This window comes from Trichosurus vulpecula, chromosome 1 (genome assembly GCF_011100635.1).
Source record: "Trichosurus vulpecula isolate mTriVul1 chromosome 1, mTriVul1.pri, whole genome shotgun sequence".
Lineage (NCBI taxonomy): Eukaryota > Metazoa > Chordata > Mammalia > Diprotodontia > Phalangeridae > Trichosurus > Trichosurus vulpecula.
In genome coordinates, this window is record NC_050573.1 from 499591311 (window position 1) to 499618462 (window position 27152).

At 46.4% G+C, this 27152-nt stretch overlaps 1 protein-coding gene across 1 annotated transcript in view; it reads right to left on the bottom strand.

Annotated features, from left to right (window-relative positions):
* The window catches only part of SREBF1 (sterol regulatory element binding transcription factor 1), a 56801-nt gene that overhangs the window by 13967 nt on the left and 15682 nt on the right, over positions 1-27152 (bottom strand). Inside the window, 9 exon segments of the mRNA XM_036747992.1 lie at positions 2385-2586; positions 4078-4289; positions 4966-5080; positions 5700-5918; positions 6457-6600; positions 9916-10061; positions 10127-10218; positions 10530-10586; positions 10588-11140. Of these exon segments, the coding sequence (XP_036603887.1) occupies positions 2385-2586; positions 4078-4289; positions 4966-5080; positions 5700-5918; positions 6457-6600; positions 9916-10061; positions 10127-10218; positions 10530-10586; positions 10588-11140 (1740 nt within the window).

Below are 27152 nucleotides of genomic sequence, written 5' to 3' on the forward strand. Positions count from 1 at the left end.
CCTGCTCTCAGAGAGACGGGCATTTTGATCTTCATCCCTGAGTGTGGAGTGAAAAGGTCTATCTCTGTTAAGTGAATTTGGAGGATGGGAAAGACCTTTCCAGCTCCCTGACATCATACGACTCCACCTAGGTGAGGCTGGCCCTGCGTTTGGGGCTTCTTATATGCTCCCTTCTGGGGGTGGGGTGGCTAGGTCATGGTTCTACAGGATGGACTCCTCCCCCAACAAGTCCCCTGAAGCCAAAGAGGATGTGAGGTAGGTGAGTCCATAAGACTGATCCCCCTTCCCACAAAAACCTGCTCCACTTTCTGACTTCAATATTTCTCTCCTTGTGACACAATCACTCACTGAGTCTCTCATGTTTGAAACCTTAGGCTGTGTCTCTGGCCTGCCTCTATCTGCTCACCTCTTCCTTAGCAAATACAACTCACTACTTGCTGGATCCTGTCAGGGCTATATCCAAAAGAGTTTTCAATCATCCCCTCTTCTCTGTTCCCACCGTCCCCATCCTATTACAGGCCTTGTGTCCAGAACGCTGCAATGGTCTCCCATTTCCTGCCTCTACTCCACTCCAAACCATCCCCTCTCTGTTCAAAACCCTTTAGTGGATTCCCACTACCTAACGAGTCCATTTGTTTGGCATTCAAGGCTCTCCTCATGTTGGCGTCACCTAACCTTGAACTCAGATGATAAGCTACCACTAACTACCTCTGTGGCTTTGGGTAACCTACCCTTAGCCTCTTTGGTCCTCAGTTTCCTTGTCTGTAAAATGAAGAGATCGAACTAGATGATGTCTAAATCCCTTTCAAGCTCTGAATCTATGATCCTGAGACTTATACTATTCTTCTCCTTGTACCTTATGCTCCAAATTGTACCACTCATTGTCCCCACCACACATACACACACACACACCCTGCATTTTCTCACCATCCCATGTCTAGAATGGCACTTTGCCCCACAACCTACAGGATTCTTACCCACCCTTTTAAAACACAACTCAACTGATGCTGAGATGAGAAGATTTAAAACCAGAGAACCTAGATTCAAGTCTCAGTTCTGCTAATGACTACCCGTGGGACCCTGGGCAAAATCCTTAACCCCTCTCTCTAGGACTTCATAAAATCAAGCGATTGGGCTGTGTGTTCTGACCAGCTCTAAGTCTGTGATCCTAAAATGCCCCTCCTCCATGAAGCCTGCCCTGCTCTTCTCAGTCAGTAATGGCTTTCTCCTCCTAGATACTGTTTAGCTAAGTGAGTGGGAAGGACAGTAGGCATGGTTAGACTGGTAATCAGGAACCCCTGGGTTCTGATCACACCTCAGACATTTACTAGCTATATGACCCTGGGAAAGTCATTAAATCTCTTTCAACCTTGTTTCCTCATCTGTGAAACTGGGATGACAATGGCTCACACCTCCTAAGGTTATGCACTTTATAAATCTTAAAGAGCTATATTAAGTGCTGGTGGCCAGCCATTCTTACAGTCTGTATTGTTTTATTTACTTACAGGTGCTACTTAGGTCTGTACTTGGCACACCCTTACTAGAATATAAGCTCCATGAGAGTAGGAACAGCACCTTTTTTTTTTAACAGAGGAATATTCCCTTTATTTAAATGCTTCAGGCCATGAGGTATAAAAAAAAGAAACACAACTTTGTGAGCTTTGAAAATGATACAGATGTGTGGAGAAGGCCAGCTTTGGGTTACATTCTGCAGAACGGCCCAGTCTGGAAGTAGTGACACGTGGCCTTGCCTGTTTTCCAAGCCAAGAGGGGCCATTTTGTCTAGCCCATGTAACACACAGAAGTTCAGTCTCTGCCATAACTTTCCGCATTGGAGAGAGTTGCCACAAAATGGTGAAACCCACACAAAACTGAAATGTTTACAGTACACAAAGTAAAACACACAACATATACTCTAGTGGTTACCAAAACTAACTAGAAGACAATGAAAATGAATACAAAGTTAAACCCCACTATAAAGTATCTTATTATTTCACAATTAGCTTTCTAGTGTAGGTCCCATATAAATACAGTATATTATTTATCTTTCTCATCATAATAAGAAAACCTTGACCTAGAAGTTCATCCCATACTTCAATCAGCACCTTTTAAAAAACTCTTTTTCTACCCACTGGTGTCTGCGCATAGTAGGAGGTCAATAAATATTTGTCAGATTGAATTAAATCTACCCTGCTCCCCAGCTGTCCTGAAAAACAGGTCTAAGCTTCTGAAAACTGACATAGCTTTGGCTGGCACCTGCACTACCAAGGGAGACCCATCACAGCCTCTCCGGAGACCAGGCCAGGGTGGTTTTCAGGCCCCTCCTGATCCCCCACCTAGGTGACCTGTAGACAGAGTCTATTTGCATGTTCAGCAATCCTCACCTTTGCCCTCTGTGCCTAGCATGCTGCGTCCAGGCACATGGTAGAGGTTGGCGGTGTCAGCCTGGCTCTGGCCACTGTTCCTGCCCAGAAGGGAGGCCAACGGGTTGAAGGAAAGGCAGAGGAAGACAAAGGCACACAGGGCCAATCGTGATCGGTCCAGCATGCCCAGGCTGCTGGGGGAGGGGAGCTGTTCCTTTTTCACCTGGAACAACAAGGAAATCCCTGATGAAGCCCCAGCTTCTCTCTGCTATACAATGTTCAGGAATGCATGCTGGGGGTTAGGGAGGAGAAGTTACGGAAATTCCAGGTCTACCATTTACTGCCCATGTAACCTACACCAAATGAGTTCTCTGGAATCTCTAGATTTCAGGTTCCTCCTCACTGTAAAATGATGGAGTTAGCCTGAAAGACTTAAGAATTCTGATTAATGCAATGACCAACCTTGATCCCAGAGGCCTTGTGATGAAATATGTTGCCCACCTCTAGACAAAAACAATGAATTAAATATGCAAAAGAAAACACATATTTTTGGACATGGCCAATGTGGGAATTTATTTTGCTTAACCATGAACATTTGTAACAAGGGGTTTTTTTTTTCCTGTTTTCCCCCCATGGGAAGGAGGGAGGAAGAAAAAAAAATAGGATTTTAATGGGATAACAGGATTTTCCTTAAATTTTTTTTTTGGGGTTTTTTTTTTTGTTTTTTTTTTTTTTTTTGAGGGGAGAAGGCAGGGCAATTGGGGTCAAGTGACTTGCCCAAGGTCACACAGCTAGTAAGTGTGTCAAGTGTCTGAGGCCAGATTTGAACTCAGGTCATCCTGACTCCAGGGCTGGTGCTCCACTCACTGCGCCACCTAGCCGCCCCTTCCTTAAATTTTTTAATTAAATTTTAAAAATAAGTTGAAGGTGTTGGACTCAACCTCTAACCCTTCCCAATATTTCTTTTGGGAAGGAATATTTTTTTATTTTTCTTAACATGGTTCTAAATTAATGGCTAGGAGACAAGGCACAGTGATGGAAGCAAGACACAGGGGCTGAGGAATCAGCCCTTAATGACCTCCTGGTCAGGTCATATACCTCAGGCCCAGGAGTGGGACTTACTTGGGCCTAGGGGGAGTTGCGTAAAAGAAAGAAGGCCTTCAGACAAGCTGAAGAGATCAATAGGAACCCTAGATTCTCATGTCAGCTCAGTTACTAACTACCCCCTTGTGACCTTTGGAAAAAAAAAAAAAACAGAACATTTCCAGGGATGGGGAACCTGTGGCCTCAAGGCCACATACGGCCCTCTAGGTCCCCAAGCGTGGCCTTATGACTGAATCCGGAAAAAGGATTTGTTTGGATTAATTCAATGGGCTGCACTTGGGAACCTAGAGGGCCACATGTGGCCTCGAGGCCGCAGGTTCCCTACCTCCGGTAGACTTTTTATTAGAGATTGCAAGGACCTTAAAGACCATCCATTCCCACATACTCATTCTACAGAGAACACTCAAGCTTCATCAGGAAGTAATCTGTCCCGGACCTGACCTCCTACGAAGCATACCTTGGTGCCCCTGTCAGAGACCATGCAGCAATTTTGACATCTTTAGGTGAGATAGTAGAAGAAAGACTCCATGGGGGAGGTGATGGAGTTGGACAAGGAAGAAGTTCCCCAAGTAACCCCCAAGTGCCATGTTCTCCCACCCCAATCAGGCACCTTGGGGTCTTCAAAGATCGGGCTGTCGGGCTCTGAGTCACTGCTGTTGCCACTGCCACCACTACCCAAGGACAGGGGGCTGCTGCGGGAGGGGGAGCCAGCATCGGAGGGTGGCGGGGTCAGCGCATCCACCATCTCTGGCTTGATGATCTCCATTGGTACGTCCATGCTTCCACCACTGCACGATGATGATACCAGGTCTTTCAGGGATTCTGGGATTTAGTGCGGGGTAGAAAGAGAAGGCATAGATCAGTGTTAGGGAAGGGTCCATAGTTCATACTTGAACAGAAGAGCCCCAGGCCAGCCCCCCTTCACTCTCTATCATGCTTCAGCTGACTTCTTACCCTGGAAATATCCCTCTGGCCCAATGATCCCCCTCCTCCTATTGGTGAGCTCCTTCTAGAAGCTCCATTTTGAGGCAGGGCCCGGGACAGTCATCCTTCCTTCCTCTCTCATGCCCCTTCCCTACTCACCCCCACCCTTACTCCCTTGCTTTTCAGCTCCTTTTTGTATTGTCTTTCCCCATTAGAATGTTAAGTTCCTTCAAGGCAGGAACTGTCTTTTTTCTTTTTGCTTGTATTTGTATCCCGAGCACTTGGCATGGTGCTTGGTATGTATTAAGGGCTTGACTTGACTCAATCAGGGGATCTCCCCCTCACCCAACTGATGGAGAGGAGCCTCTTGTAGACAGAAGCAATGGCAAGGCTGCTGGATGCCTTGGGCCCTGGACTCCTTCTTCCTTCTCCTTGGCTGACAATGCAGTATTTGTAAGGAAGGGAGAAGTGAAGATTGCCTAGTTGAGACCATGAGCCGACCTGGCTTCCTCTCCACCCTTGACATTGCCCCCAACTGAAGACTGGGCACAGGGAGCCCTTAGCAAAAACTCACTGTTCTTCTGCATGGCCATCCTGAGAGTCAAGTTCTCTTGCTTCAGCTTCTGATTGGTCTGCTGCAGGAATCGGATGTAGTCAATGGCCTTCCTCAGGATGGCTGACTTGTTCAGCTGGAATGGAGTGATTGAGGCCCTTGTCATTCCGAGACCTGGTCACTCTTACCCCCGCCCCAACCCCATCCCCCATCCTTCACCAGTGTGGGCTAACAGATTTCTGGAGCTGGCTCTGGATGGTAAACCCCAGATCTGTCCCTCAGGTGAAGGAAGGATGACAGGGAGATACTGAAATTGTATATTTAGCTCAGGGGTTGCTAAGCTAGGGCCCACAAACTTGGGTTTTTTTTTCTTTTAAATCCTTTGATAACTGCACTTCAGTATAACTTGTTTCCTTTGTACTCCTATATACTCTATGCACTTAAAAATATTACTCTAGGAAGCATTCCGTAGACTTCACCAGACCACTAGAGGAGCCCAGAACACAAAAAAAAAGATTAAGAACCCTTTGGGATACTTAAGTCAGAAAGACTGTTCTAGAGTCTTCTCTTTGGGGATCGGACCAGATGGCCTCTGATGTTATTTCTAGCTCTATGTCTATCACACTTCCGCCATCCTGGCTCTTGCCTGCTCTCTTCCATCTCCCCTGGATTTCTGGGAGTATCCCCCTTTCCACCTGTCTCCCCCTCTGATTTCTGCCTGCTTTATTCCCCTCCTATGCTTCTCTGTCCCATACCTTGGCCTCAGTCCCCACCACCAGGTCTTTGAGTTCCACAATCTTGTCATTAATAGAGGATCGATAACGCTTCTCAATAGCATTGTGAGCTGTTCTCTTCTCCCCTTTGCTCTGGGAGCTGGGGGTCTTGCCTGTAGCAGCAAGACGATTGATGGGCAGCTTGTCGGCATCTACCACCAGGGGCACGGTGGCCAAAATGGTGCCTCCACTCACCAGGGTCTGTTCAGGGGAGGAGACATGTGATTAACTCAAAGCCAGGGTGATGTGTGTTATGGGGAGAGGAACAGAGAGTCTTAGAGCTGGGGAAGAGGAGAAAGAAGGGAAGCTTCACAGAAAAGTGACTAAAGAAGGCCAAGTGGAGTGGGAAGAAGGTAATCCTAGAGGCCAGATGGTTCACGGGGAGAGGTAACCCAAGGTTTAAGGGTTGTTCCCACCCAGGGTTTAGATAAGACAGACAGACACACAAACATATTCACATAGGTACCCACTGTATTAGTCCTCTATCTATCCATCTTTCTATCTACACAGATTCACATAGGTACCCACTGTGTTAGAAATATCTACCTATCTACCTATCCATTCATCTATCTATACAGACACATATTCACATAGGTACCCAGTGCATTAGAAATAAGTGGGAGTTCCACAGTTTGGAAGGATATGACCTCACACCTTCCCCCAATGACTCCCCATGACACCCCATCCAACATCTCATCTCCTCCTGCCCTCACAAGTCCACCAATCCTGTCCAGCATACCGGGACCTGCAGGGGGGCCGACTGCACTGCTGTGGTGGTGGCCAAAGTATTGATTCCTGAGGTCTTCACTCCTGTGCCCACATCAGTCTTCACAGCTGTCAGGACCAGTGAATCAGCCTTGATGAAGTGAGGCTGGAGCAGGACCTTGGCAGTAGGGAGGGGAGATGTGTCAGTGTCCCCCAAGTCATTCTGAAGCTTCTCCCCTCCTTTCCCAGCCTTATTTTCTAAATTATCTGTTTTGCCTTTCTTTGATTCCCTAGCCCTTACCATAGTGCTTAGCATACCATAAGTGCTTAATAAATGCTTGTTGTTCAACACTGCTAAAACAAACTATTTTGAAAGACTTAAAAATTCTGATCAGTGCAAAGGCCAATCACAATTCCAGAAGATGCATGATGAAACATGCCACCCACCTCCTGCCAGAGAGGCAACGGATGTAGGGAACAGAATGAGCCTTTTTTTGGACACAGCCAATACAGGAACTTGTTTGGCTGGATCAAAGATTTTGTGTTTGTTTTTCTACTTTTAAATGGTGGGGAGGTAGAGGGGGAGAAAACAGATTTTTGTTCATTGAAAAAAATTTCATTTAATTTTTAAAAGTACTTGTTGCTGTTAACCATCTAACCTAAATGAGCTAGGATACTCCCATGAACCAGGGCCATCTCACTGAAATAGGCATTCTCCTGTTCCAAGAAGGTTTAAAGAAGCTCCATGGATCCTGAAAAGTTCCCTTTTTTCCCAAGTGCCAAGCAAAAGTGTTAGACGCATCCATGGAAAGGCCTCAGCTAGGGGCCTCTGAGATGTCTTCTCCCCCAACAGCCCTTCTTGCTCAGGCTTCACACATCTGGCTTCTCTGTCACAGTGAATATTTATACAAGGTAGCACTGAAAGGAACTGATCTATTCCATACCCCTAGAAAGCAGCTAAGGGGCACAGTGAATACAGTGCTAGGCCTAGAGTCGGGAAGACAGCCTCAGTCACTTACTAGCTGTGTGTCCCCGGGCAAGGCCCTTAAACTTTGGTCTCGCTCAGTTTCCTTAGCTGTAGAATGGGGATCATAAATGCACCTACCTCCCAGGGTTGTTGTTGGGATTAAATGAGATAACAATTGTAAATCTCTTAGTACAGTGCCTGGTTCCCTTCCCCTCCCTGTCAACCACCACACTAAGTCCCACATCACTGGGGAGAAAGCTCACTGGAGTTTCCTGGGTACTTTAAAAAAAGGGAAGGAGACATGAAATAAAGACTCGCCATAGGTAATCCTCTTTTGTGTTTTGCTGTGTATATAGAAATGCTCATTGGGGTTGTTTTTTGGTTTGATTTGGTTTGGTTTGGTTTAAGTTCAGAAGTTTACAAAGAGAAAAGAAAAAACCTCCCTGGGAGTGACGTGGCTAAAGGGTAGCAATCTGCTCCTGACATCTTTCCTAGCTAGCCAGAGAAATGATGCTGTTCACCTCTCAAAGAGAAGCGCCCTCCTGTATCCTAGGCTGTGCTGTCTGAGGGCAAAGGCCTTGTCTTGTAAGTATCTCTCTCTCCCACAACAACAAGAATGCTGGGCTTCATCATTCCCTCTGTGGGCTGGGGAAGCTGAATGGATGTCTGCTCAGTGATTGGGATCTCTGCCTAACAGGGAAGCACTAGAGAGGGCTCAAGAAAGGGGATTCAATGAAAACACAATACAGTGGATGGGATAGTCATTTATATGGGGTCAGACTAAAACATCAAGGCCTCCCCAGTTTGAAACAGGACTATCTACAGATGGTTTCTACTAATGGGGTGCTGGAAATAATTAGTAAGCACAAGACGGCTGACAGGTAGGATGGCCAGGGGGTGTTTTCTCTCCTCGGAGTCCTTAGCTGTGGTGAAGAGATTATTAGCACTCTGAGGGAGTGAAGGGCAGGGATGACTCATTCAGACCTGGATCCAGGAGGGAGGAGACCAAACAGAGGGGGAGGGTGCCATCCATCCCTTTCCCACTCTCCACCAATGTCATCAGCTGCCTGTGCTTTGTCAATCAACATCAGCCCAACAAGTGACATCATTGGTTGTTTTATACCTTTCCTGCCTGGCCTGAGGTTGATGGATGGCTAAGGCAGCCTACTGGGAATGTGGGCACCCTGGAGGAGAACTGTGAATTCTGGATCAAAAGAAAGTCCCAGGCAGGAGTCCGAAGATAAATCAGCAATACAAGCCTGCTGCTTAGGGGAAAAGGGCCTCATGACAGAGGACACTCCCAAATCCGGAGCCTATTTATCAATTCCCTAAACACACCGTAAATATCTAGGACAGACTAACTCAAGCCTGGGGCCCAAGGATCCTCAACTGAGGCAATACTCCCCGAACACCCAGTGGGGTTATGGCTTTGGTTTAGAAGGACCCTTGATGAGAGTGATCTTAGCACTAGTCTATAAAATACTAGAAGGGGATATAAAGGCACGGTCTCCATAAAAATAATAATAATATGAATCCCAGGACACTGAAGAGGCTCCTCCCTTTGAAATTCAAAAAAAGGAATTTGCAGACAAATAAATTGAATGTAATTTCATTTTCCTGCTTTGTAAAATTAGTGGGGTTGAATGAAGCATTCTCCAAGGTCCATTCCAACTTTAAGAGTCTAAGGATTTTTGGAAACCAATGACAGCTTAGGGAAGTAATAATGGAAAGGCTAGCCGTGAGCTCTGTGCTTCCATTGGAAGATTCCCAGATGGGCAGACCATACATACGTGGGACTCATTTAGCCATTCATATTTTTACCTATGTATTAATAATGGTAGATGTTCCTATAGCCCTTTAAGCTTTCAAAGCTCTTTATACGCTGTCATATGAGCCTCAACAATCCAAGTAGGGACCACTGTTACACTCATTTCACAATGAGGAGACTGAAGCTCAGAGATGGTAAGTGAGTTGCCAAAGGTCACATAGATAATAAACATCCGAGGCAAAGTTCAAACCATCCAGTCTTCCTAACTCCGCATCCAAAACCATCTACTATGTGCCTGGTACATAGTAGGTACTTAAGAAATGCTTACTTACTATGTCAACTAGCCTCTATTTATGTGGCCTTTAGAGAGTCTCTGGGTTAATTCTAAATAGCAGCTGACGGCCAAAGCCTTTCCCAGTCTAGGATTCCTTGAGGGGTGGGGAGGGCCAGGGTGGAGAGGGAGGGGCCAAGGAAAGGAGCAGGGCAGCTTCACAGCAGAGGAGGAGGAGGAGGAGGTAGAAGACCAGAAGTGTACATTTTACCAGAGCAGAAGAGTCAGTTTCTCCTAGTTTTCCTGACACAGGACTACAGGGACCCTTTCTTATTCCTCAAATAAACTGTTTCCAAGCCCAATGCTTTATCTCTGGTTCAGATCTTCCCGGATCCCAGCTTCAAGGAAAGGTCTTTCCCCCAAGGGCAGAATAAGGCCTGCTTCTCCCCAGTCTGTCTATGCTTGCAAAACAGGAGGCTCAACTTACTGGGACCTGCTGGATCTGGGAGGAGACAACCTGGGCAGGTGCCGTCAGCAACGGCTGTGGGCAGATATTCTGAACCTGGGCTTGGATGGTGACGGGCAATGACCCCTGAGGAGACAGGGGCTGCTGGACATTACCAGGAGGAACAGCTGAAAGGAGGAGACAGAGGAGACCATAAACATCATAGGCATTAGGACCATAAGTTACCCCCCACCTCTTTTCAGGTACCCCTCCCCCCAGATCTCATTCTGTGCCAGGAGAAGACCTGATGACTTCATTCTCACTGAGGTATTATCCCTTCCCAGGCTGCATTACAATTGGAAGACAGGAAAGGTCAATGCTTAGTCTGAAGGAGTGAAGAGCTAATTGGTGAAATTTAGACACTGGTGAGGAGGGAGCCTTCCGGGGGTAACTCAGACCACTACCGTGGGCAAGTACGTTGTAACCACGTACTCCTCTGCCTCCTTTCCAATTGATCTCCCTTTTTCCTCGTTGCCTTCCGTCAAACCCCACCCCCAAATAAATCCCCATAATCTGTAACCCCCATATTCACTCCCAACTGGTGAGATAAACAGACCACGCACACCACCTGCAAATCCTCCCAGCCCCCTACTTACCGCTGGAAACTGCTCTGGCCTTGGTAATCTAGTAGAGATGGAGAGGTAACTGAGGAGGGAAGTAGTAACAAAACTCTGGGGCACCATGACTCCCGGTGGCTGTAGCTCCTGTGGCTGTGGCTGTGGCTGTGGTTGTGGTGGCTGTGGTTGTGGTGGCTGTGCCTGCTGTGGCTGCAGCTGGGGCTGAGGCTGAGGCTGGGGTTGAGACTGCAGCTGGGGCTGGGACGGGGGAGGTGGCTGTGGTGCCATCGGGGGTGGCAGCACAGGCTGGGATAGCAGCTGAGGGGGGGAAGGCTGCAGGATGGAAAGCTGCATGGGCTCCTCCTTGATGCCCGGCGAGGCCTGGCCCAGGTCAGGTCCTGCTATCAGCTGCGGGGGCTGGAAGCTGCTCATCGCAGGAGGAGCAGGAGGGGGCGGCTGGTACATCTTAACGTGGGTGGGCACCTTGGTGCTCCCCAAGAAGTTGTCGAGAGTGGAGCCGAGAGAGCTGGGGGTTGGGGACAGGCCCCCAGAAGAGGCAACATCCTGGAAGGTGGGTGCAGCCCCACCATAACTAGAGTCAAAGAGACTGGGAAAGTCGCTGTCCTGGTTGTTGATCAGCTGAAGCATATCTGGAAGCAAAGAGAAGGACAGAGATGAGTCAAGGACAGTGCCAGTTTCCACCCTTCCACCTCCCTCTCCGCTCAGAAACATTGTACTAGAATAAATGAGAAAAAAAAATAACTAATAGGACCTAATCATCTCCCACCATAAAAACAGTTCCCATACTTTCCATGAAAAGGTATTCTCATGGAACACACACATGTACACATACCAACGTAAGTGTGCAAACATAGAAATACAACTCATCCATACCGCCACATATCTCTAGCCAGAATGTCTCTTTATAGCTCCAGACACACATCTGGATTTGTTCATTGGACATCTCTACCTGGATACCCACTGGGCACCTCAAACTCAACATGAAGGCAACCCAATTTATCCTCTCCTCGGAAAAAACTTCTTTTCCTGACTTCCCAGTTTCTGTTGATGGCCCCTGCTCATCCTGCGGACGCTCACCGGGGCCAAAACTTCAGCATCACCGTTGACCCCCTCCTTCCTCAGCACCCTGCACATACAACCAGTCCTTCTGGCCTGCTTTGAGAACCAAACCTTTCCTTTTTTGTCTCTTCTACCTCCACCCCTTAGTCTTGACTGACTTTTTGAGCGAAGGATAGAGCACCGGACCTAGAGTTAGGAAGACCCGAGTTCTAATCCTGCCTCAGACTACCTGTGTGACCTTGGGCAAGTCACTTAACCTGTCTCCCTCAGTTTCTTCATCTGTAAAAAACGAGGATAAAATGTGATAACATTTGTAAAGTGCTTTGCAAAACTTCAATCGCTGTGTGAATGCTGGCTATTATAATTCTAAGTTTCCTCTTTTAACAAGCATTTATTTTTTAATAATATTCCCCCCAATTACACACAACATTCATTTTTTAAAATTTTGAGTTCCAAATTATTTCCCTCCTTCCCTCCACCCCAAGACAGTAATACAGGTTATATATGTGCAATCAGGCAAAACGTATTTCCATATTAGTCATCAACAAGCATTTATCAAAAGAAATTATGATATAGGTGACATAGTGGCTAAAGAGAAAGCTTTGAAACCAGACAGACCTGGGTTTGAGTCCTGGCTCGGACATATGCTGGCAGGTGTGACCCTGGGTGAAGTCAGCCATCAGCATGTTAGCTCATTCTCTAAGTCACAGAAGAGGTGCCAAACTACATTAGCCAGGGGAATTCACTGAGCCATTGAAATCACAGGTCCTACCCCTGTAGACACCTGGGCCAAGCTATTCTTCCAAAAGCATCAGTCCTTTGAGCATAGGGACATACCGTTCTCCTTATGTGTCCCAAAGCCTTTAGTGACTCTCTATTACCTACATGAATCAAGTCCAAACTCTTGCACCATTCAAAGTGCTTCAGGATTCAGTCTCAAACTTCTCACTTACCATTCCTTGCTCATAGCCCGAACTGTAAATCAGCTGGACCAGATCCCAAACACACCCCATATTTTCACATCTTTCTGATTTTTGGTCATGCTCTTCTCCCACTCAAGACATTCTCCTCCCTCACCTATCTTAATTCTTATCTCTCAAGGCCCCTCTCCTGAGATAATTTGGATCCAGAGGCAAAAAGGGACTTTAGAAATCATTTAGCCCAAACTCTTAATTTTACAGTGAAGGAGCTTGAGAAAGGGAATAAACTTTCAAAAGATCAAATACTTCAAATGCCTTATGAAGCCTTCCTCGAGGCCTGCAGCCAGAAGGGATTTCCCCTTCCTCTGAACACACATTGCACTTTGACATTTCATCTTAAGTTAGAAGCTGAGTTAGAAGTTTTCTTATCCACCAACTAGACTCTACTATTCCTGTGGGCAGGGAAAACGTCATACGAGTGTGTGTTCCAAAAGTCTTCATGACATTTTAAGCTATTGGGACACCCTGTACTTAGTTCTATCCCCCTATCACACAAGACATTTGATTAATGGATATTAATTCATCATAAGGTATTAGTGGATAGTTGATGACTGAATTAGCCACATGAACACACACATCCAATTCAGATCACCTGAACGTATTTATTTAGGCCATCAAACATCCGGGTCAGTTTTGTTCTGGCCTTCCAGGACCCAGCTCCCATGGCAGCCTGGCCTAAAATCTATTCTGCAACTTAGCTAGCAATGAATGTTTCATTAAGTGCCCCTCCCCTTGGCCTCAACAGGTCCCTAGAGCAGGGGCCCAAGGGGTCATCAATGGAGTGAGACTCCCAAGGTGGAAAGGGAAGAAGTGGAAAGGATGAACCAAATTTTAGGAACACTTAGGCTTCAAAAAGCCCACTTTTCAGGCAGTGACCTTAAGTGAGAAGAAAAGAGCCCAGAACTGGCCCTGAGCCAACAGCTCTGAGCATTACCAACAGGAGAAGCTGCATTTACAGTGGATACTGGTCAGCCTTGGCAGGAAAGAAAATGAGAGAGAAACACAAAATAGAGAAAAGAGAGGTAGATGGGGGAAAGAGAAGAGAGATGGAAAGAGCAAAGGAAAAGAGGGACAGAGAGAGTGAGATGGAAGGGAAAGAGGAAGGTGAGACAGAGAAAGTGATGGTTTATGGGAAACACGCAGAGCAGGAAGAAACAATATAAAGGATTTAGCTGAATCTCTCCTTTGGAAATAGGTGAAGCAATTTGCCCAAGCTCACAAATGGAGTTTGTGACAGAGCTAGAGACAGGCCTCAAGTCTCTAGACTTTCGATTACAAATTAAGATAGAGAAGGAGGACAAAAGAGAGAGGAAGAGGGATGGAGGGAAGGAGAGAGAAAAGAGAGGGAGAAGGAAAGGGAGAGGGAGGCAGACAAAGGAGAAAAGGAGAGCAATGAGATAGGAAAGAAGCAGGAAGGAACAGGAGAGAGACAGAGGGTAAGAGAGAAAATTAGAAACAGAAATAATAGAGATGCAGAGAGAGAAAGATAGAGAAATAAAGGCGGAGACAGAGACAAAGAGAGACCGGGAGGGGGAAAGAGAGACTTGGGAGGGGGAGAGAGAAAAAGAGGCAGAGACAGAGAAAAGGGGAGAGGGGTGAGAGAAGAAACATAAATGGATTTATAGATATGTGAGAAGCCACTACATAACCATCAAAAGCTTCTTGGTTGCCTAGACCTAAACACAATTTGAGAAAGTCTGAAAGGGACCTAGGAAATTACCCAGTCCCAATCAACCCATTTTACAGATGAGTTAAGAGAGGCCCATAGAGGTGAACTGACTTGACTAAAATCACAAAGCTGAGGGGCAACAGTGGGAGTAAAAGCTAAGTCTTCTAATTCTCCTTCAAGGTTTTTGTTTTCCTTTCCCTTCCATTGCCTCCCTTGGAAGGTGTTAAATGGGTTCCCTTCTCCCTCAGGGTAAAAAAAAAAAGGGGGGGGGTGCTATCCCAATTGGCAGAACCTAGGAAAAGTCTGATATTTTCTCTCCCATCCCAAGGGTTCTGGTAACAACTACAACTCCGGTCCTCACCAATCTTGGTTATTCATTCCCCTCTCTACCCAAAGGCCTGCTTGGCCCATCACTTCCAAGGTTCCACAACCTCCAGCCCTTCCTTTATTTAAAGCAAGACTGAAATCTCACCTCCTGCAAAGCCAAAGCCTAATCTCATGGAAAGCCTTCTTTCTCTCCTTCAGCCACAAGTACACTGCTGCATCACACAGGGATTCATTTTAAGTCAAGTTTGTTTACATCCCTGAGAAACAGTCTTTCATGGTGGACGGGGAGCTGGACTCAGGGTCAGGAAGGCCTGAGTGTAAGTTCCACATCTGGCACAGCTGGGTCTGTGTCCCAGGACAAACTAACTAAACTCTCGATGACCAAGACAACCCTTAAATGGCAGAGTACAATGAAGGCTTACAGTTTCTTCATCAGGATTTCCCTAGTGCCTGTATGTCTGTCTCTCTCCCCCACCTCCCCTCCAAAGCAGCTAGTTAGCACAACAGACAGAATGCTGGGCCTGAGGCCAAGAAGATACGGGTTCAAATCCTGCCTCATTTATTAGCTATGGGCTGCTGACCAAGTCACTTAATGGCTGTCTGACTCAGTTTCCTTCTCTGTAAAATGGGGGATCATAATAGCACCTATCTCCCAGGGATGTTATGAGAATCAAATGACATACTATTTGCACAGTGAATGCTTGTTCCCTTCCAAGCTCTAAAATCCTCCAGGACTACCTCAAATCATATCTATCTCTGCAACTATCCTTTTTGGTTGGAAGGTAAGGATAGCGTTCCCCATTCTAGAAATGGGATCTTCTGTTCCTCCCTACCTAGTATAGATTCATGCGCACATTTACTCTTAGAATCACAGAATAAGAGGTTAACTTTACAGAAGGGGAAACTGAGGCAGAGAGATAAGGTGGCCTGTCCAAGACTCCAGTTACTTAGTGTCAGAGCAAGAGTGAGGAACCAGATCCAGTGAGTTAGTTCCTGCTGGCTCCCTTAATGAGCTAAAGCAGTCAACCCAGCTGGGTTACTGGGAATGCCCTTTGGCAGTGCAGCTTACACCTGGCTTTAAAAATGCTTGCTTAGGGAGCAGTTAGGTGGTGCAGTGGATAGAGCACCAGCCCTGGAGTCAGGAGAACCTGAGTACAAATCTGGCCTCAGTAACCTACTAGCTGTGTGACCCTGGGCAAGTCACTTAACTCCAATTGTCTTCAAAAGAAAAGGAAAAAAAAAATGCTTGCTTAGTATATAACATACTCCCTGGATTTCAATCTGTGTTCACTCCTGTCCCCTAAAAGGCCCAGCTCAAAACTCATCTCTTAGGCAGCCAGGTGCAGACAGAGGCCATTGGACTCTCATGGTTCTGTGACTTTGCTTCCATGCGGCTTCAACATTTAAGGGTTCTGACCTTGCCCCTGAGTCTTTAAATGCATATGCATTAAAATTTACATGCCTCCTTGGGGCAGACACAGCTTCTACCTGGGAAAGTACACATCCTCTAATTCTTGGGTGTCCTTCCCTAGTTATAGCAGACGCAAAGCCCTCTTAAGGACAAGGGGTCTGCAGCTAGGATGCAAGTCATTCAAGCCCTGCTGGTGCGTTACACAGGGAATAAACATCACAACCCTGTTTCTGATGTGGTGGAGTAGTAAAACTGAAAGTCTTCGAATCCCAGCTCAGTGATTTCCTTGCTGTATGATCTTAAGCATGCACAGCGCTTAACCTCTCTGATCCTTACCTGCCTCATCTATAAAAGGGGGCGGGGGAGGGATTGTACCTTCCCTACCAACTTCCAATTGCTTCAAGAAGAATATGATGTTATAAAAGCACCTTTAGTTTCCAAAGCCTGCACAGAGTAAGGCATTATTTTTATTATTTAAAAGGCTTGGGGGCGGTAGGGGGAAGAGGGAGACAGCTTGCATGGAAGAAAGGGCATCTGAGATTTAGAAAGCTCCATCAGCCCAAAAGCAGATGCAGAAGTATTTGCCCCCTGTTCTCCAAGAGTGGGCCTTCCTCAACCTCTCGTTCCTCAACTAACGCATGCACCCTCACCAGATGAAGCTTTCAGCCCAGGTCAACGGCAGTTTCTTTTGGGAACAGAGCCCAGTAGCACCAAAAGGAAACAGTACGGAGAATGTTAAGTCAGGCAGAGAAGGGCCAACGCTGGTATAGCTTTCATGATGGCAAATTGGCTGCCACGTCTAAAAGCCCAACTGGTGACCAACCGACCAGCTATGCTGGTCTTCTAGTTGCAGCCTCAACTGGAAGCCTTTCCAGCTTGAGTTAAATTCTAAACAGATAACACTTTACTAGCTACATTGTATCATCCTTTCCAATGCATTTCTCACAAACAGCTTCGTGAAGAGAAGTGGGCCAGAGATTGGTATTGTCATTTTAAAAAGGAAACTGCGACACCCATGAGTGACTTGCTCCAGAACACAGAATCAATGGGTGGCAGAATTAGAATCCAGGTCTCCTGGCTCTCAGCTCAAGGGGGTATAATGTAAGCTAACACAAGGGAGCTCTTAAGAGTTCTTCTGAGGGGCAATTACAGCTCAGGGACTGGGAAAGACCTAAATCTCCTTTATTCCTTCTCCTAACGCGTTATTTGCTCTCTTTGTCTCCCCTAGCTGCTTCATCAATCCAAGACCCAACTGCTTGCTTGCCCCTTCACTTTTCCTTTCTCCCTGTGTATGACTGGCATGAAGGAAAGGACATCTCTCCCAGCTGGCCGGGAGTACTTCTTTATTTGTGCAACAGGGAGCCTCTGGCAAAACTCTTATCTACTCTGAGTCTGAGCCCAGGCTTCTGCCAGCTGGGCCAAGGCTATAGCTTAATTCTCCACTGAGAATCCTCTTACTAGGCAAAAAGTACTTGCGTGTACCCAGAACACAAACCCAGTTCCTCCCTGTAACCTATCCTGATTCCCCATAGTTCACCCCATACCACCACCTCAGGTCAATCTGAAACCCCATTGCCTTGTATACAGACACCTAAGGAAGGCTATTGAATATAATATTTATTTATTTGAGGCTAGGAAAGATTTTTTTTTTATCCTAGTCAGGCCCAGATGGAGTCAGGGAAAGGGTTGGTTTAAAAGTCCTGCAGCCTGGAAATGCTTATTGGCACCCTTGCCTCACCAGTTCTGGAGGGCAATGGTCTCTCTAGGCATTTCCTGGTATTTAATGAAATTGTAGGGAGCAAACCCTAAGGTTTCACCAAAACCATGCCTCCCCCCATGACGGATGAAAGGTTCTGTCTTCTTCCCCTCGCCTCCTGGACCTCATCTGCAAAACTAGAGGAAATAATACTACAAGCTCCCCAACTCCCAAAACACATGGAGGTGGACGTGCCCTTGGGAAAACCAAGCCCTGCCGCCTCATCTCCCCCACAGTGAACCTCGGGACTGAATAAAGCATTCCTTAGGACAGCCCTCGCACCTGGTGGGTGCTCACTCCTAGCCAAAGGGATCCGAAAGCAGTGGTCCCGTGTGACCCCCACGGGGGAGGGATAACCAAAAAGACCCACCTGCAGAGAGGCAGAGAGCTGAAGCACGGGAGTGATAAAGGTAATGGGCCGGGGTGCAGAGGGAAAATGGGGACTGCATCTGCAAAGCAAACCGCATCCAGGGAATCCCATCTCTCCGGGACTCCGGGCGACCCTGACATGAGACCCCCATCACCAAGCACCGCCCTTCGCAGAGGGACCAAACCGATTACTATCCCCAAATAACTGCTCCCTGGGGAGAGGAGAAAGGAATGGGGGAGGGGCTACTTATCCCCAGCTTTATTTTACTGGGAGAGGGGGAGAGAAGAAAATGACGGGGGGGTGAAGGTGCATGCTCCATCACCCCCTCCTTCCCCGCCCCAGCTTGCAAAGACGGAGTCCTGAGAAAATGCGGATGCCACAGGGCACGGGGTCCCCTGCTCCCGGGATGTAGAGCCCGGACCCTTGCAAGCCGAGGGGAGCTAGTGGAGGGAGAGAGGAGAGGTAGGGAGAGGAGAGAGATACCTTCGAAAGTGCAGTCCATCACGGCGCCCCCCCACCCCAGCGCGCACACCGCGCGCCTCCCGCCTGCCCGCGTGCCCCGGGTCCCTCGCGGGGTCCCCCGCTCCGGCCGAGCGCGCGCGCACACACACACCCCCTAAAAGATGAGACACAAAGTAGAGCTGTCATCGGGCTCGGGTTTTTTTAAGGCACTTTTTTTCCCCCTCTTTCTCCTCCTCCAGCCTGTCCCCTCCCGTGGCCCCGCCCCTTAGCCCCGCCCCGGCCCGTGGCCCCGCCCCTCACCTCCTCTCCCTTCCCCCCTCGCTCCGTCCGGGAGGAAGTGAACCCTGGAATTGTGAATCACGACTGGAACATGAGGTGATTCTCCTCCGCCAATCAGCGGCCGCGCCGCCCGCCGGGCTACCCGCCCCGCCCCCGCCCCGCCCCGCCCCGCGGCCACGAAGCTCCGCCAGCTACTTCCTCGGCAAAGGTGAATGGGCCGGGGTTACTCGCGGACGTTCAGCCTTCGCCCTCCGCCCAGGCGGGAGGGGGCGGGCCCGGGTTACTCTCGGTCACTGGAGGGACGGAGCCCCGCGCTCCCACGTGCTGCATGCCTTATTAGCCGCTTACAGTATGCCCAGCGCGGTGCAATAGTAACCACATACGAGTATCGTTGGCGTAAGGAAAGCTCTTCTCAGTCTGCAGGGAGCTCTGCATACATAATGGGGGACAGGGATCCCCGTTTTGCAGATGAGCAAGCTGAGTCTCAACGAGCTTAAGCGAATGGCCTAGGGTCTGCCAGCACATGGAGGAGGGGGGTCGGTTGTTAAACTCCTCATCTTCCAAACTTCAAGTCCAGCCCTCTGTCCATCCACCACGGTCTGGAGACGGAAGGGACCTGATTGGTCACCCAGTTCAACCCCTTTCATGTTAAAGATTGAGGAAAACTGAGGTCTGGGAAGTAGAGCCCCTCACACCCATCACCCGTCCCAGGGAGCGGTACAGCGATTAGGCGATAAAGACTCATTTACTGGGGGCGGAAGGGGAGAGAATAAACCTCTCTGTGGTGCCTACTACCTAATACGTGCTAAGCTCATTGATCTAAATTTGGTTCTGAAGACCTAATAAGGCCTTAGAGCCAGAAGGGAGTTTATAGCTCATTTTACAGGTGAAGAAACTGAGGCCAAGGGAGCTGACATCACACAGGTGTGAACTGCAGAGCTCAGCTCCCAGGCATCTTCTCTGGCTGTATCCCGGGCTTGGACCCGTCCCCCTCCTCTGCTCTGACTATACACCTGCCTTCCCTGGCTTCCCAACTGAAATCCTACCTTCTACTACCCGAAACCTTCTCCAACCCCTCTTAATTCCAGTGCCTTCCCTCTGCTAACTATCTCCTACTGAGACTTACTTTTTAATATTTACTAACTATATTTATCTAGTATGTAGCTTGCTTAGTATATCTGCCTGTTGTTTCCTCCATTAGACCCTAAGCTCCTTGAGGACAGAGACGGTTTGCCTCATTTTGTATGCCCAGCGCTTGACAGAGTGCCTGACAAATAGTAGGCACTTAATAAATGTTGATTGATTATATCCAGGTACTCAGAAGGGGGTGCTTACTCATTCCAATTTCCCATACCAGCTAAGGTAATAGTAAAGCAGGGACTTATACTGAGCTTTAAAGAGCTTTATATACTATTATCTAAATCATAGTGTCCTGTTTAGAGAAGGCACATAATAAAATATCGTTGAATTGGAGGGGCACCAGAGAATAGTGCGAGGAATGCTGATCTGAGTTCAAATCCCATCTCGGCCACTAGTATCTGCCAACAAGCCCCTTAGCCTCTATCCAGTCTGTCTGAGCTTTCCCTACTGGTCAAATTAGGAAAACACAACCCATGGTGCCTACCTTTTAAAACTGCCTCTAGGAATTCAGATGAGAAACTTTGCAAACCTTAACAAGGTTACTTTGGCACTTATTATCCTCACTACCAGCTAGGTTAAAAAAAAAAAAGTTCTGTGGTAGTCTCTCCCATTTTCCAACTACGTAAACTAAGGCACCAAGAGAAGGTAAAGAAAGTGGAGACAAAGTTGGCTTCCTTTAAAGACCTATCTTGACTTAAGGATTCAAACTCTTACTTATCTGATGGCATTGCCCATTTCACCCAGGAAAACTAAAATGGGAAAGGCAGTGAGCCAATCGTGAAGCAATCGTAAGGGAAAACAGATGAACACAGATTGAGGGCTACACTGATACCCGCTTAATGTCAAAAGACCTTATGGCCCCTAGCATGCTGGGTAGATGATCACTGGAGGACATCCACGTACTTTCAAGAATTGCAGAGGATTAAAAAGATGGATGAGTTGCGATTTCTCCCCCAACACCTTCATCAGCTAGCTCCTCTTTATCCTTTAGGATAAAATAAAAATTCTTCAGCCTAGCATTTAAATCCCTCCAACAGAACTTGTTCAGTCTTAGTTAACATTATTCCCCTCCATAGCCTATGTTCCAGCCACAGTAGAACGTTAGCTGTTCCCTAGAAGGAAACAGATAAGGACAGTTTTAAAAGTAAGGAGTAGAATTTATTATATACGCTTAAAAAGCAAGTGGAGTGAAATAAAAATTCTGTTTCATATAGAATCATCTTTTTTTGTGTTATGCTAAGTTGTGTGGAAATGTTCCTTTCTTGGTTTTGAAATTCAGAATTTAAAAAATAAATAAACGCTTAAGGTTCGCTAAGCTTTTAACTATCTCCTGCCTCTGGGAAAGCCCTCATCCATCCTTGGGGATATATTTCTTCCCATCTCTGCTTTTCATGTAGGTAGGAAACAAGCATTTATTAAGTATTTACTATGTGCCAGGCACCTTGCTAGATTCTCACAAGTAGGTGCTTTTTGTGATTCCCATTTCACAGCTGAGAAAACTGAGGCAGGCAGTCCCACAGGTAGTGTCTGAGACCACATGTGAACTCAGATCTTCCTGCCTCTAGGCCCAATGCTCTAACCACTGCATATCTAGCTGCCTTCAGAATCCTTCTAGTCCTTTCAAGACTGGTCCTCTTCAAGAATGAAGGACAAACAACAGTCCTTCAAGGTTCAGCTCCGGGTACTACTTCTTCCTCCAAGAACACCCTGATTCCTCCCTGCCCCCTCCAGTTGCTGATTCTCTCTCTTTCCAGAAGTTACCTTTTAATCTAAGTACACGCTGTCTATAATATATGTATCTATGTACATCTCTCCACCAGTACGGCAGGATGTTATCTCCTTAAGGGCAGGGCCTGTACGTTTTTGCATAAGCCCTATCACATATATTTATTGCGCTGAACTGTACAATTGTAAGGGATTCCCACATCTATGATAACTAAACTATGAAATTAAGGTTAAGGGCTCCCAGCGAATGTGTCTCCTGGGGTTGTCTACATTTCAGAAGAGGGTCAGCCAGGAGACAGCAAATGTTTAAACTGAAGGAACGAACTTCTAATAATGTTAGAATTTCAGTTATCAGAAAGCAGGCTGCGGGGCGGGAGCCAGAAATATTTTTGGAGCTGGCCATTTCTCAGTGCCAGTTCCCTACCCCACCCACCCACTCTCTTGCACCTCATTCTTTGAGGAAATAGTCTACCAGGGGCAAGAACTACTACCACAGGCAAGAACACAGGACTGGAAGTCAGGAATCTTTGCTCTTCCTAGTTGTGTGAGACTTTGGACAAGTCACAGTCCTCAATGCATTTCAATCTAAGCAATATTTATTAAGGCCTTCTATGTGCTGGGTGCTGGAGACACAGACTTTGATATCCAGGAACTTTCATTTGGACAGCTAGGTGGCACAGTGGATAGATTGTTGACATGACCCTGGGTAAGTCACTTCTTCCTCAACCCCTCCCTCCCCAAGCCTCCATTTCCCCATCGATAAAATGGGGATAATTAAAAGCACCTATCACACGGGGTTGGTATGAGGATACCCTTTGTAAACTTTTTAAGTCACTATATAAATGCTGGCTATTTTACCTTCCCCTGAGGGGACAGCATCATGCAGCTGATAAGTAAAAAATACCAAGTTTGGGACTGGGGGTGGGATGGGACCCGAGGAATTAGAGGAGGCTTTCTGTAAGAGGTGGCTGGCTCCTTATCTGAGCCTCGGATTTCAAGAGGTAGAAGTGAGAAGGGAAAATATTCCTGGAATGGGGAGAGAAGGAAGGGCAACCTTCTCAAAGGCTTGAAAGCACTAATTCTGGAAGTTAGGAGCTGGCATATCGAGTGGTAGAGAAACAAACAGACTAGTCTGGCTGGAATGTAAAAAGTTCTTAGGAGGGGGAGTGATGTGTAATCAAGCTAGAAAGAAAGGTTGGGGCCAGCTTGTGAAGGACTTCAAATCCCAAACAAAGAGGTTACTGATTTATCTGGACATCAAAAGGAAGGCTGCTCAAGCAGGGGAGTGACAGAGTTAGGAAGACTTGGTTTCTTTTTCTGTAAAATGAAAGGACTGATATAGATGAGGGGTTTTTGGAGAAGGGGGTTGACCAGGAAGCCTAGAGACATGGTGGTGCAGTGGATAGAGAGAGCACTAGACTTGGGGTCAGGAAGATCCAAGTTCAAATCTAGCTTCAGAGACTTAATAGCTGTGTAAAGCTGGGCAAGTGTTGGTCTATCTTGGTTTCCTCATCTTTAAAATGGCACCTCACAACAATCACATGAGATATTTATAAAGTACTTAGCAGTGTCTGGCACATAGTAGGCACTTAATAAATGCTTGTTCCTTTCCCTGGGGATCCATAGACCCTCAAATGCTCCATGAAATTAATAGATTTCACGGGGTCCTTTAACTTGAACTGGGTACAAATTACGTTTTTATTTTCACTAACCTCTGACAGCTAGCATTTCCTTCACTTATTTAACAACATTATTCTAAAAGAGGGTCCATTGATTTCACCAAGTGCCATCACCCTGCCCCACCAAAAAGGCTTAAGAAACTCTGGTCTAGATTATCTCTGAGGTTTATTCCAATTCCAACATTATGTGATTGGGTGACTGTCACCCTGATACTAAGGAAAGGAATTTAATTCCCTGATCAGCCCAGAGATGAGACCTCAGGCTGGGGAGATGGGACAATCTCAACTTCATCCAGGAAAGAGTAACAGATTTATTTCTAGCAAGGTACAGTAGGAAAAGTTCTGGATTTGAGTCAGGGAACCTGGGTTCCCTGTCTCTCTCATTACTATCCACATGACCCTGGGTGAGTCACAAAGTCTGTAAAATGAAAGGGCTGGACTAGGTGACCTCAGGTCCCCAGCAGGGCTAAATCTATAATCCTATTTTCCTTTAATTAACACCATTTCAACTACACCCCTTTAATCCAATACCAGAAAAACCACATAGATAAGACACCCTTCAGACCCAGCACAGGGAGAACTGCCCAGAAGTCCAAGGGAGAGAAAACTTCTTGTTTCTCCTGGAATCTGTTTTGCCATCTCCTGTCAACCTTCTATTTGGAAAATGGGGAAGGGTCCCTTTCTGTGGACAGCCCTGGTGTTACCCCTGGTTACTCCTGCACTAAAGTAGCAAGTTTGTCTTTACCATTCCCCTATCACTTTCTATCCACCCCCTCAAGCACCAGTGACTTCAGGAGCCCCTCTCCCAACCCAAACCCTCTACAGAGGAAGAAATGACTGCAAACAATAATTAAGAGGCAGTGTGGAATACTGGGGTCGGAGACCTACCCCTGACAGACACATGCTAGATGTATGACCCTGAGGAAGTCATTTAACTTCTCAATGCCCCCAGGTCCTACTTTAAAAATAAATTTAAGAAAATCACTGATCTTCATTGGGAGAGGGAGTCCACAGCAGGAGTTCTGTATATTAATAAAATAAGTCTGGATACCCCCCCTCCGAAATTAACAATATCTCATCTTTTTCATAATTACAGATGACTTGATCTTTTCACCTCACCTAAAACAGAAGCAATCTTGAGTTAAAGGTAGAGATTTCTAATGGTGAAATATCTAGCATCAGCAAAACTAAAAGGATTCTGGGAGAATCAGGGAAGCCATCCCAAGGCCTCTGAAATCACACAGCCACCCATTCTCAAGGTATAATAGGGGCTTGAAGCAAAAACTTTCACTTGTATTTTCCAGATTCTGGAGGTACCACACCCCAAGCCCCCCCCCCCCCGCCCCCCCCCCCCCCCCGCCCCAATGTGGAAGGGATAACTTTTTCTTCCAGTAACACTACTCTGTTTTAAAGGATTATCTGCTGGGTTTTTTTTTTTTTCAAAACAACCATGCAGTTTTATAGTGACACCATAACCTAAGAACTGTGAAGATGAATTTTCCTGCCCCAATTTCTTGTTTTTTTTTCTTTTTGTTTTTCTAATTTTCATTTTCTCTGGTTGAAAGTTCACTTTTCTTTCTCTTGAATGGTTTCAATTTTATATTTGATCCTTACTGCCACTTCATTCAAACTATTGCTGGTAATGAGTACCATGTTTCTAAAATATTTCTTTTCTTACAAAACCTTGCTTCCTGACGCCTCCTCTTTGGTCCTTACAAACTAAGAAATCTAACAGTTTTTGGATGGACACCAGTCTTTTGATGCATCAGAAAGCATTTCCTGAAGGGTTTAAAGTTCATCATACTGAGTATCATTTATTCATTGCCCAGGATCACGAAAAATTTAAGCCTTCTACTGATTTGGTTTCTGGATGTGGCAATGTGGCTTTCATCTTGTTTATATAATTGTTTAATTCAGTTCAACACACAATTATTAAGCTAGGCAGCTAGGTGGCACAGTTGATAGAGTGCCGGGCCTGTAATCAGAAAGACATAAGGGCGAAGTCACCAGCTCTGGCACCGGAGATACAAAGACAAAAATGAAACAGTCCTTCCCAAAAGCACCTACATTATAGCCTACAAGTGGCTATAATGTGTATAAATAAGTAAATATACAAAGTTATAGAAAGTGATTTCAAGAGGGAGAGAGAATAACAGATTGAATCAATCAAGGAAGGGCTCCTATAGGAGACAGCATCTGAGCAGGGCTTTGATTGATGCTGGCAGGAGAAGAGGGAATATATTCCATACATGGGGGACCAGTTGCCAAAAGACATGAGTTTTATTTCTATTTCTAAAATGTCCAGTATCTTTCCAAGTCTTACTTCCATAAGATTGTTAAATTTCAGGCCTAGAAGGGAATCTTAGAGGTTATATTGGCACCCTAGGGAAGGGGCTTAGAAGCTTGGCTTGGCTGAATTCACCTTGTCCCTAAGGTCCTTGATCTTGACGAGTGACATCTTCTGCCCACCGCCCACCCCCCACCTCCCACTTTTCTGAGTCTTAGACGTTTTTTATTGGCAAAATCATTTCCTCCTATTCTAGAGGGTGCCCTTCCCCCCCTTATTAAAACAAAAACCTTAAAAATATCCCTCAGAAAGTAACACTCCATGTTTTCCATTTGAGAAACGCTACCCTCTTTCTTCGTTCCAGAAGATAGTGAAAAAAGGTTTCGAGACAACATAGGATCCAGGTGGCAGAAACCAGGCACAGCATCCTTTGAGTGAGTCTCCAGCCATCAGTGCTATCATCTGTCAAAAAGGCACAGTCATCTCTGGCCTGCTTTCCATGCAGGGGTGTTGTGGCTATCTAATAAAATAAGAAGGAATGCACAGCCCTCCCCCACCCCCAACATCACAACACTCACCCATCTGTTAAAGGACTAACACTTACATGGCCCTTTAGAGTTACGAAACATTTTAAATATTTTCTTTTTGTAACTTCACAACACACCTGGGAGAAAGGTAGTTAAGGAAGTATTACAGTCACCAAGGAAACTGAGGTAAGGGACTTCAGCTCCCAGTCTAAGGGCTCTCTGCCCCTCTAACTACATAGATGGTAGATGCAAAAATGCTTGGAAAAGAACAAGTGTGATACAAATGTGAGAAAATCGTTAAAGTCATAGCTGATATTTACTTTGGCATTGACAGAGTGTTCACAACAACCTTCTGGGTGCAGAACAGTCGGTTTTCTGATGTTTTTGTTCCCATTTTTCAGTTGAGGAAACTGAGGTTCAGAGAAGCTAATTCACTAACCCAAAGTCACACAGCTATAGACCCAGGATTTGAACCCGTCATCAACTCCAACTCTAGCACTTTTCCAGTCTTTTCCCTGGCCCAGCAAGGGTAATTTCAACATATCCAACCTTCTTCCAAACTTGGTTTACATATTTCTCCAACCCCAAATATAACTAACCTTTTGAATAGTGGGAGTGGGAATGGAGGGGGGAGAATATTATATCGTCCTTCCTTTAGTTCCTTCTATTCTATATGTTGACCCCCTCGATATTTATAGTTATGCATTGCCTCTGGATGTGGAGGCATATGAATTGTTACTGTACCTCCGACAACATTCCATCCATCTGCCCATCTGTCAACAAGGAGCCAGAGCTGAGCTGCCAGGTGTATTTCCTTAAATCCAATTCACGAGCAAGTCAAGACATCGCCCTCAAGACAAGACAAGACATGGCTCTTTCTGCTTCTATGCTTCTATTACACTATACAGATAATATGAAGTGAGGCAGGTCATTAGGGGTCTATGAAATAGATCCATTATTCTGGTCATTA